Below are 13,090 nucleotides of genomic sequence, written 5' to 3' on the forward strand. Positions count from 1 at the left end.
TTACAATATTTTGTGTTTGTTAAAAAAAAATTACTTTATTTTGTTTTACAGTTCAAAGAAAAACAAAAGAATACTTGAAGTTCAATAATTTGTATAAAGATTCGTCAGTTCTTAAAAACACGGAATTCAAAGAATTAATAACGCATTTTAATTTTTTAAATTAAATTTATTTATATAAATGCATGCTATAGATATTGAAGTTTTACACCTATGTGAGAATCTTCTTACTTTCTGTTTGTGCCTAAACATAAATACTTATCAATCTTATGAGACTAGTTAAAATAAAGTTAGAAATTTGTTTCAAGGTACCCCACCCATGGAATACCTTGATACACACTACGAGCATCATTAAAAAAGTCAATAAAGAGTACCAAACATAAAGTAAAGGCGGATTTTTGTTTGAAATATAAACAATTTAATATTTATAACCCAAACAATCTTGTATTATATTTACATAAATCTTTTTAAAATTGACGTTAAATATTTAAAAAAATGATTTTTAGAATTGTTTATGACAAATGGAGTACTACTCTACAGTTTTAGGGCCCCCCACAAATGATAAATTAAGTTACCCCATAAAAAATTTTCAAATTATAAAATAATATAGTTAAGGACGTTTAGGGGAACATGATAAGAAAAAATGTAACGTTTTAAATTTCAAACGAGCATAACTTCTAAAATATTCTGATTTGTTAAAAACAACTTTGGGGAAATTTTTTTAACGTAGTTAACTATCTTTGTTCCAAAAATTAAGTAATTTAGGGATAGTGGATTATTTTTTTTTGAATTTTTGTTGTTATTTTGACACAGAATTACCCCATTCTGATACAATCTTTAAAAGGTACCGGCAAGTGTTGTTATGTACGAAAAAGACTGTAGCTGTAAGTTGCTCGCTGGAAAACTTTATCATCTAGAATATTTAAACCTCGATTTATATTCTTTTAAAATTGCTAAACCTTTCATAAAAATAAGAGCTGTCATTTAGGTTTTCATCCCTAATAATGTACCTAGCAATATAAACTAATGTCATTTTATTATCGTTCAATTAATCTCCTATTAAGAAGTTAAATTGCCAATAAGATTGCATATATCTTCGCTTGGTACAAAATGTTAAAATATCTATAGTTATACAAAAATCCTAATATAAATCTATATATAAACAAAATGTATACTAAAACGTTTAAAATCAGAAAAACTTTTTTTTTTTGTTAACTTATTATTTCATCATTCACTCCATTCATTCACTCATTAACTATTGTCATTGTTAAAAGAACGTAATTAAACGAAACTATGAGAAAATTTACAACTAAAAGTTAAATATTCTTTAAAAATATTCTCAAAACTCACTTTTTTTCTTTTTACTTTTTTGCATAATATTTGTAAATAAGTTTATAAACATATCAAAAGTAAAAGGCCATTCAAATTCATTTTTGATGACTAAGGGATCTCCATACTCAAAAAACCAAAATAGAGGGAACCAAAACCTTCGTCTTCTATCATCACTGGGACTTATTTGGACAGCACTAGCTAATGTATGGTAATACATAAACAGCCGAGATGTGATATAAAAAGATATTAGTACGTCAATAGAATAATGTTCGTGGGCAGCGAGAATAAAGAAAATACCAAAAATATTTAGTAGCCAACAAAATGTGTGCAAATAATACCAACGGCGTGGTGTATCTAAATAAAATAAAAAATTTACAGATCTACAACTACGTAGTAACAACAATGCACTTTTATAAAATCTTGAAACACAAATTAAAAAAAAAATTAATAAATTCCAAGTAAATTCAAGAATTGTGAAATAACTTACATTCATTAACAAAGAAATTTAATAGAGTGAGAGTTGCAGTATGACCACTAAACATATAATCACCGCATGTTCTTACACCTTGCAAAGCCATTCCACAACCAGTGAATATCTCAAGTGCTCGTATTAAACGATTATAAAAAGTACCATATTTCTAAATACAATTATAATATATTTTAAAATTAATCATGTTTAAAAGTATTCGTGTAATAGTTACTTATTACACTTGGCCTTTTTTCAAACAGGATTTCTCATCATTGTTGAGATTTGATCTTAAAACCTTATAAAAATGCGCAATTTTTAAAGATAAAATAACAACCACAATTTTAAAACAATGAAAGATGATAAAGTTCGTTCGTCACATTAATGGTGTGGAAAAAAAATATTAAACATACAAACATTCGTGGGCTTCAAAGTAACTTTTAATCAATTGAATCTTTCTTCTTGCAAAACTTTAGACCTACTTGCTTTTTGTAAAATTAACTTGTAAACTAAAATAAATTCAGATAACTATTACCCTATTATTAACTATTAATTTGCAAAAACTTTATTCAGTTATGGTAAGCTTTTTTTTTAAATCAGGATGTAATTCTTCTTACTATTTTTCTTCTGATCTTGATTTCTTAACCATTTTTTAAATGTGCTTTTGTTTCACCCAAATGTCTTTCTCTTTATTTTTTATGGTTCTGCTTCGTTATATACCAACATTTTTGTTTTTGATGATTTTAAGGCTTATAATTGACTTGACTCTTGATGGGAGATATTTTTGCTACAAGATATTCTTCAAATTTTGAAATAATTTTAGTTACTATTTCGTTGGTGATTCGAAATTTCACTGTGGCTTGACATCTAATTAAAAATTAGCTACCAAGTTACATTGGGAGTTTGCTAACCGATTTTAAGAGAACAAATTTTTTGTTTGACGTTTGATGTTTGATGAAAAGACAAATTTGAAAAATAAAAGAATGATAAAAGTCTATTTTAATGATGGTTTAATTAATTTTTGCAAAACAAATGGACAACAAAATACTGAATGCTCCTAAAGGTAAATGTAACCTAATAGAAAAGAAGAGAACAACTCTACCAAATACTTTGATATCAATAGGTGAATAGGTGTTTTGATTATTTTATTGCAAAATAAAATATATTTTTATTTATATCTATATATATATATATATATATATATATATATATATATATATATATATATATATATATATATATACACATATATATATAGATATGTACATATATATATATATAAAAATTAGTAGAAAATCACTTAACAATTTTTTTTTTTTAACACTGTGTTTCATCAATAAAGTTTGTTTTGTTCACTATGTTTCATCAATATAATTGCTCTGTTCTTTTAAAAACATTATATATATATATATATATATATATATATATATATATATATATATATATATATATATATATATATATTGTTAAATAACTTATATTCATTCACAAAGAAATATAATAGAGTGAGAGTTGCAGCGTGTCCACTAAACATATAATCACAGCATGTTCTTACACCTTGCAAAGCCATTCCACAACCAGTGAATATCTCAAGTGCTCGTATTAAACGATTATAAAAAGTACCATATTTAAGTGTAATATCCTAACAATTTTATCCAGGTATAAACTTAATGAAATTTAAAATGCTGATGAATTTGAATTATTTTTTCATATGCAACCTAATAAGTAACTAACTCTTCAATCTGAGGCTTGAATAGGGGGAAAACTAGTGATGTACCGATGGCAAAGGCCGATTGAGGCTAATGATAGGGTTTAATGTATGCATATAAAGGTAATATCTTAATATTAGGTATGCAATTTGCTTATATAAGGTGTGCCAGTTGCTGTGGCTTATTAGCCAATGCTGATTAATCAGCCGATGCCATCGGCCAATTAGTCAGCCAATGGTTAAGCCAATTAATTGGTTGCTGGTTACCAATAGCATAGACTAGTGCCAATGCTATTGGTAACCAGCATCCAATTAATCGGGTCACAATTAATTGGTTGCTGGTAGGTAGTAGGTCGAATCACTGCTAATATATAGGTACATGTTATATATGTAATTTACAACCTTAATAGTATTATAATACCCTTATATAAATGCATTAAAACTTATTATTAGCCACAATTGGTCTTTGCCATCAGTAGGGAAAACACAGTAAAACTTGTCTTACTGAGATGGCCACAGCAAATACTATGTTTGTAATAATAAATTTCTGTTTGTAATAGGTAAATCAAAATCACTTGGCTTCTTCAAAGAAGTTAAAAACTTACCTTGCAGATACAAAAATCAAAAAAAAAAAACTGGATGGATAGCATACTGTTCAAAGAGTTGATACCTGAAATGGATACAAAATTAACAAAAGGAAAAAAGAAAGTTGCATTTATAATAGATAACTGCTCAGCACACTCGATGATTGATAATCTTAAATCTATTGAGCTTATTTTTTTACCACCAAATACCATGTCTAAACTTCAACCAATAGATCAGGGCGTTATACGTTCTTGGAAAGTTTATTTTGATCTTTGGCATTACAAAAACATTTAAAGAGCTTCAAAATCAGATAGAAAAACTTGTTTTACTTTCTGATTTTGATTTTACAGATGAAAACCTAATGAGTACCTTTACTAACAGATAAGCAGTTGATAGAAGAAGTAAAAAATGCAGCAATTGAACATGATGCTGATAATGAAGAAGATAATAATGATACAATCGATCGAGTTTTGTATGACTATATGCCCTTCAGTCTTAGTGGTGAAAATTTTTAAGAAAAGCTCAATGCAGTCTTAATTATATTCGATAGAGAAGTTTCTTCAAAACTAAGGCTGAATGACATTATAACATTTTTAAATTAATAATGTATTGCTTTTACCTTATCAAAACTTTTGATAACTCTAATTGTTTTTACTTATTGGCAAAAAATTTTATTATAGAATGTATTGATAACTCGAACATTTACTAACTTGAACTATTTTTTCGGTCCCTTGGAGTTTAGAGATATCGAGAGTTAGCTTCACCCCACCTGACCAAAAATAATATTCATCTGACCAGACTATTTTGTATGAAAATATATATATATATATATATATATATATATATATATATATATATATATATATATATATATATATATATATATATATAGAGAGAGAGAGAGAGAGAGAGAGAGAGAGAGAGAGAGAGAGAAAGAGCAAGAGAGAGTTCAAAATAAGTGCTGAACATCAGTGCCCCCATATCGTTTTTGAGACCTGTCTGATGCAGGCAAGCAAAAACTGTTCAATTTTGTCTGATAAAATGAACAATGGTTATTTGCAATTCCCTAGCGGGTCTTAAGAATGGTCTAAATGGGGGCAATGGTCAGAACCTATTTTGACCAATTTATAATTTAAATCATTTTTTTGAATACCAATATCCCAGTAATATAATTATATAATACTAAAATATGGGTAGAGATTATCTGTTTTGTATAGATGATGGAAAATGGTAAACCAACTAAAAACCTAATTTTCTGTCATTGGGATATGAAATTAACACTAAATCTGTTATAAGATTTTATATACTTTTATATAACTGTTATAAGATTTTATATAACTAAATCTGTTATAAGATTTTATATACTTAAGTTTCGATTAAATATAAAAATTTAATACTCTTAATAAGTATAAATTGTATAACAACTTTTCTACTTGAAACATGACTATCATCATGTACTCTGCAACATGACTACCGTTTTGTACTCTGAAATGTGACTATTAGACCAATTTCCCAATTAAAATTCTCTAAATAAATAACTACAATTTTTATAAAAATAACTACTTTATTAAAGATGGTTTATTAGAATGGACAAATTGCAACAAAAATTTAAAATAAAGAAAATAATCTGAACTATTATTATTAATTATTCAAAATATTTGTAGGAACAGTAAATTAAGTTACTTACTGTTGGTGAGCAGTCCAGGTGTTTTCCAGGTACACTAAGAGATGTGACATACATTGTAAAACAACGGAATAAGAATATTGTGCCAGCAAGTGCACAAGACCGTCTGAACACAACTAAGCGATGTTTGTGAAAAATAATAATAATACACCAAAAAAAAAACATAATTGAACCACAAACTTCACATAAGTAAAAAGCCCAAGGCATAAATGGAATAGCCTCCAAGAATACATCAGGAAGTGGGGGGTAATCAGAAGTATTTGGAAGTCTGTCATGTACTACTGCTAAAGTAAATGAAGCTAACAAAAAAACAGCTAACATGTATATAAAACTAACAAATGTGCGGAAATATACTGAAACAACTGCATTTTTCACATCTTCTTCAAGTGGACTCATTTTTCTTGGGTTAACATAATCAGTGCAGTCAGCAGAAAAAGAATTAATTTCATCTTCATCTGAACAAGAGTTTGACCTTTGAGAAACAGAAAGCTTTTTCAAATTCAATTTTCTTTTAGGAGAAATATTTGAATCAAAACATGAACTTTCAGAACGTAAAGTTTTTATTTTTGCCAATATTCTTTTGATATCACCTAAAATACAAACAACATATATAGACATTTAAAAACCACAAGGTATTATTATGCAAACACTCTGTTTGGCGAATATCAAATGTAACTAAAAAAAATTATAACAAAATAAAAAAAGAAATAATAACAAAAATAATAGCAATATTTAGAATATTAACACACATATTAGTTGTATATATTAGTTGTATATTAGTTGTATATATTAGTTGTACAGTATATATTAGTTGTACAGTCAACTCTCCTAATATACTTAATATAGTTGTATACATAAAAATAATCATAACAGCAATAAAATAATAACAATAATAAATATTAATGGTTTAGTATTTACAACAATAAAAGTCATAAAAAGAGTAAAAAATAATCATCATAATAAAAATTAATGAGAGTAAACAACTTTCTAATCACTATCACTAATAAAATGAAGCCATGGAATAAAAATAATTTAGTTAGGATATACTAAACCCTAATGAATTATTTCAACATTAAAACAAATTGCACATTATAGAATTGTAAGATACAACATCAAAACAAACTGTGCATTATAGATCACAATATTTATACAAAACAAACATCTAACAACATTAAATAAATAATTTATTACAAATAAACTATAGGCGATTAGAATTCTAAGACAACATTGTTATAAGTATTAGGGAAGTCGTGAATTTCTTTCTGTCCAATTTCTTTTTGACTAAATTTTTTTGATTGAAATGCTGCTCACCAATATATTTTTAATAATATATATTAATAATATATATGTTAATAATTGGCTAAACAATCATCATAAATATTGTTCTCCAAACTAATACAACCACTAGTAGTTAAAGGTTCATTCACCTGTTATTGCACCTATTGTTTTTATTTGTCGCATCAAACCCTATTTAAATCATTTTATATATTTACTGTTTATTTTATTTTCTAATTTTTTTTTTACTTTCTTTTTTCTAAATAGGTGGTGTGCATATTTTGAATGGGTTTCTTTGCATTTTTTATATATTCAAATCTTGTTTTACAACTTTTTTCTTACTTTAAATTAAAATTTAGAATTGTTGGAAAAGTTAAAGTACACTAAGAAAGTTAATTCTCCTAAAAGATTTATTTCTTTAAAGGAAACCCCCCAAAAATGTGTTCTATAACTTGTAGTAAATTCAGAAATTTAGAATATTTTCCTTAAAATACTTTAAAACAAAAAGCCATTAATATTGGTTTAATGTTAAAAAATCTTTTAAAAATAAAATATGAATTAAAAAATATGAAATAAAACTGAAATAAAAAAACTCACACCTAAAACAGGAATTTGAACTGGCGGTTGTCGTAAATCTTCAATTGTTAAAGTAATTAATGCTAAGCCATCAATTTTATGTTTATTGCAAAATAATTCTTTATACTGAGAAAAGCCATTTTTACATAACCATTCACCTACATCTGATATAGTCCAAGTATGTACTGGTTTCTGTTTTGCTGAATGATTCTTCATTCCTTAATCTAAATTCTCTAATGATAAACAAGCTTTGTTTATGTTTGAACACCAACAAACAGTAGAAGTACTTTTTTAACTTTTTTTTAATGTCTTTAATTTTTGTTTAAATGCAAGTATATATGAATTAAATTCACACTAATAATAAAATAAAATAAAATGTATATAATTCTTTATCACTTTATTTATAAAAGTTAATCAATTAAATAAAATTGATCTTTAACAAAACAAACAGATGCTCTCACCTGCATAATAAGCAACTGACTTCTGAGTATATTTCAAATATCAAATTTTATATAAGAACTTCAATGTCATTGATATGACAAAACCTAACCACTAAATAGCCATTTTCACCAAGTCATCTACCACCATATCATTTTATCAAATGTTAAGCTTAATTTAAGTTAAGCTTGTAATAATTTTTTATGATAACAAGTTTGTTATTTATGCTTTTTACATTAGTAACCTGTCCATAATATTTTCCCTAAGACTTTAGTAACCTGCTCATAGTATTTTTTATAAGCAATCATCTCACAATAATAAAAAATACAATTTTTTAAAATACAATTTTATTTTATTTTTTATAGTTTACATACAAGCCACTAAAAAAAAGTATATATATATACACAAAAGCATACACTTACTTTTTTCTCACTTGATTTTCTACTTTTCAAAGAAAATCAAATAAGAAAAATAAGAAACAAAAAGTAAATAAAGAAGGCATAGAAAAACAACAACAAACTGTTGAAAAGTAAAAAAAAGTGAAGAACAACATATATAAAAAATATAATAATAATAAGCATATAAAAATAATAAAAACTATATTCGAAAAAACAAAGAGAAAGATTCTTTTATTGTTTGCTGTTGCTACCCATTTCTTGTTTCTTTATTTTTTTGTTTTAATGTGTCATAATGTAGTAATTCTTTTTTTAGTTTATATTTTTTATTTAAATTAAAGTTTAATTAATAATAATTAGTCAAAATTTTATTTATTTTATTACATTAGGTGATATTCAAAAGTTTATTTTTGTTGATTGTATTTTTTTCTTCTTTTATTTTAATATTGTTTATTCATTATGAATTCTTAATTTTGTTACTGTTTTTGTGTACTGTGTTATCATTATTATTTTGAATTCTTAATACATTTTGTTACTGTTTTTGTGTGCTGTGTTATCATTATTATTATTGTTATTATTATTACTTTTATCTCTTGTTTTTGATTAATATAACTGTTTTATGTCATTGCATTGTTAATTGTTACTTTTTGTTTTTATTGTTAATTGTTATTACTGTTATAATTACTATTATTATAATAATAATAATTATTATTGCTATAATTATTAATATTATTATTATTGTTATTATGCAGAAAACTGTGGTCAGCGAAATATTAAAAAAAAAAAAAAGACTTAAATGCATTTCAAAAAGCCAAGTTAGTTTCAACTAACATTCAAAAAGTGCCCCAGACTTGATATTACTATTTACTTTTTTTTCATCATAATTGAACAGATTCATGACTTCCCTAAATGGGATGAAAGGTAATTTTTTGCCCCTTTTTAGCCCTTTTTTCAATGAACTTAATGGAGTATTCTCATTTTGCAAATTGTATATATTTTTTTATACTTTTTGTTGTAGCTTGATCTAGCAGATGGAAATATAAATTTAATGTTATGCACAACTTATTATTGAGTAATGAAGGTCAAAAAATGAAAATTATTAAAAAAAATGCATTCTTTAAGCTTTTTTACACTATAAATATATTTTGTTTAGTAAAAAACTTAATACTAAATAATCATATTTAAAATTTTGAAAACCATGTACAAAATTAGTTTAAAAAGAAAAAATGTTTTTATAAATTTTTATTTTGAAAAAAAAAAAAAAAGACTCTTTACATAATCAATTTTTTGATTATGTAAAGAATGCCATAGAAACTCAGTTAATTTCAATATACTTCAAATCTTATATTTATTCAATACAAGAAAGGTATGAGTGGTTATCTTTTCTTCTCATTGTGTGATTTTATTGATCGACTCCATTTGAGGATATTTAGTAAATATTAATGTAGTATGCTTGTGAAATGAATTAAGATTTGTAATGGAGAATAACTGGTGATGATGCAGATTTATCAAGATCAGTTTTAAAATCTTTTTTCCTCCTTTAGCTACTTCTTTGGTAACTCTGAATGCAGTTAAAGAAAGTAGTGTAAAATTAGAAACATCACCTCCTGAATTAGCAACAACACTTGCCACTATTGTAGTGCATTGCCTAACTGAAAGATTTTTTGTTTTTTGCAAGTAGGAAGCTTACAAAATGAGAGATTTTCCTTAGCTTCTTCTACAAAAAATAATTCTTGAGTAAGCTTCATCTTCTTTAGATAAAAATAAAAATATTGTGCAAAAAATGAAAATTTTTAAACTTTTTGAACTTTATAGCTTAAATAATTAAACAATTAAATAAATAAAAAGATTAGCTGCCATATGCAAAACCGATGTAGCGATGCTCTATGCATGTTCTACCAATTTCAGTTGATGTATGTACACTTTATGTATGTTCTATCAATTTCAGTCTATGTATATAGATTCCTTGCATGTTCTATCTATTTTAGTTAATATATGTACACTTCTTGCACGTTCTACCCATTTCATTCGATGTATGTACATCCCACAGTCAATAAAACAAAATTAAAACAAATAAAATTGAAAATAAAACATTAAAAAAATTAAAACTAACACATTCAGCATTAAAAAAAAAAGGAAAAAGAAGATTCAAGTGATTAAGTTTGAGTTTTTTTATTTGCAATTAAATAAGGATTTTATTCGCAAGAAAGTCAGAGTTTTTTTTTAACAGTTTCACTTCCTTAGAAGTTACTGGAAGAGAAAAGATAAAGTTTATAAAGATAACGATTAACAAACGACTTTAAAGATTGCAAATTATATGATTTAGGAAAACAAGAAGAAGGGAGTGAATTCCAAAGAACTGATGTTCGGGGGAAAAAATTAGAAGAATAAGAATTTTTGGAGCACTTAGGAGCAGTCACAGCAAAATGATGAGATTTAATTGAATGAAGAGTAACATGAGAATGAATTTTAGTAGATGACACTAGAAACATTAGTACTTTAGAGCAGTGCCCACTATAGTATTTATATTATATAATATTAAGTTTATTATATTAGGTCTAGAAGTTAATTTCCTTGTTTTGTGTTGTTGTTCTATTTTTTCAAAATAAAATTAATTTTAGATTAGAAGATGTCAATTTTCATGCCGGAAAAATGTAATTTGCAGGAGGTTCTTCTTTTCCTTTTCTGTCTCAAGAAGAAAGTCAATGACGCGCACCAAATGCTTACCCAAGCTTAGGGCGATGCTGCTCCATCCATAAGAACCTGCCAAGAATAGTTTCAGTGTTTAAATTGGGCGATTTTGACGTCAACGACAAAGGTTGGCCAAAGGACAACCAAAAAATTTGAAGACAAACAACTTCAAGCTTTATTTGATGAAGATTTGGCTCAAACCCAGGAGCAACTTGCAGCATCTCTTAATATCACCCGAAAAGCTGGTTCTCTTCGATTGAAAACAATGGGGAAAATTCAAAGGGAAGGAATATGGGTACCCTATGAGCTGTCAAAAGGCAACATAGAGCAGAGAAAAACAACTTCACAAATCTTGCAGGACAGATTCCAGAAAAGTCGTTTTTGCACTGCATCATAACTGGTGATGAAAAATGTGTACTACGACAATCCGAACAACAACTTCAACCGCAAAATCAAACATCCATGGGAAGATGGTCTTAGTGTACATATGGTGGGATTAACGCGGCATACTGTACTATGAGCTTCTTCAACTTGGCAAAATAGTCACTGCAAATTGTTATCAAAATTAATTAGCGCAGTTGCGTCATGAAATCACAGTAAAGAGACCAGAATGGGCGGAGCGACACGACAAACTCAAACTGCTTCATGATAACTCAAGGCCGCATGTCGTAAAAGCGATAAAAGACATGATGAAAGAGTTCAAATGGGAAGTCTTACTAAACCCGCCGTACTCTCTAGACATTGCCCTGTCGGATTATCACCTTTCCTAGTTAATGGCTCATGTACTAGCAAAGCATCACTTTTAAGATTGTCAAGACATTGAAATATAGCTTGATCAATGAATGGTAGCCAAACCAGAACAATTTTATTATGATAGAATCCACAAATTGCCCAAACTTTGGAAAAATGTTGTTATTAATGAAGGAAATTATTTCAAATAAAAGTATTGTTTTTAGTTTGTCTAGTTTAATATAGCTTAAAAAGTGTAAAAAAATGCGGAAATTAACTTCTTGACCTAATATTATTTAAAGAAAAGAGAAAGAAAAGCAACATTACAACAAGACAATGGTTGAAGGTTGACTGCAAGTGCAGATCCAACTATGGCTAAAATGCACTTTTGTACCTTGTCCAAAAGAGAAAGCGCATCATTGGAAGATCCACTCCAGATATGGCAACAGTATTACTTACAAGGATGGATTTTAGATTTATAAAGATAAAGTAGAATACTGAGTAAGAAAGTGGTGAGCACAATAAAGAGATGCAATCTCAGCAGATGCTAATTTTGCAATGGATTTGATATATGGTTTTCACAAAAGATCAGAAGTAAGTTAATTCTAGAGGACAAAGGGTAGGTGACTCATTGAGTACAGTACATTTCATAAAAATAGGAAGATCCAGATAGTTGCAATAACAATTAGCCAAAAAAAAAAAATGAGTACAAGTTCACCAATCACTGTGACCCCCATGCTGTAGCAAAAGTGAGATCTTTTCAAGCTCAAATGCCCTCACCAAGCAATCAGAGAGTGTCGGCTTCTTATCAAGACAATAATAAATGGTAGTATTATCAGCAAACAATGCTGACTTAAATGTGAGAATTTCTAGGAGATATAAATTAAAAAGAATATAGGGCTAAGGATAGAACCTTGAGGAACCCCTGAAGCTACAGGAAAAGAAGAAAAGTGCTGTCCATCAAAGACAACTTTTATACTACAATTGGTAAGGAATGAATCTTAAAGATGTTACCTAACACACTGTAAGAAGAGAGCTTATGAAGAAGACCAGCATGTCAAACTTTATCAAAGACTTTAGAAATGTTAAAAGCGATAGCCTAAGCCTCTCCACATCTATCTAATGCTCAATTAAACCTATCAGCTATAACTGTAAACAAATCAACAGTAGAAAGAGAATATCGAAAACCATATTGATGATCAGAAAGTTATTAG

At 27.2% G+C, this 13,090-nt stretch overlaps 1 protein-coding gene across 2 annotated transcripts; it reads right to left on the reverse strand.

The window, feature by feature from the left end:
- Positions 1–1,076: 1,076 nt before the first annotated feature.
- On the reverse strand, positions 1,077–8,405 carry LOC100214964 (sphingomyelin synthase-related protein 1). 2 transcript variants are annotated; one of them, XM_065812178.1, is made up of 5 exons: positions 8,085–8,405; positions 7,647–7,856; positions 5,776–6,362; positions 1,817–1,967; positions 1,077–1,683 (listed from the first exon to the last, which is right to left on the reverse strand). In XM_065812178.1, the coding sequence occupies exons 2-5, from the start codon at positions 7,837–7,839 to the stop codon at positions 1,337–1,339; spliced, it is 1,278 nt and encodes a 425-aa protein (XP_065668250.1). In that variant the 5' UTR covers positions 7,840–7,856; positions 8,085–8,405; the 3' UTR covers positions 1,077–1,336. The 2 variants fall into 2 exon arrangements, with proteins under 2 accessions (XP_065668250.1, XP_065668249.1); XM_065812177.1 differs by having other exon boundaries at positions 7,647–7,977; positions 8,085–8,399.
- Positions 8,406–13,090: the final 4,685 nt, after the last annotated feature.

This window comes from Hydra vulgaris, chromosome 12 (genome assembly GCF_038396675.1).
Source record: "Hydra vulgaris chromosome 12, alternate assembly HydraT2T_AEP".
Classification (NCBI taxonomy): Eukaryota; Metazoa; Cnidaria; class Hydrozoa; order Anthoathecata; family Hydridae; genus Hydra; species Hydra vulgaris.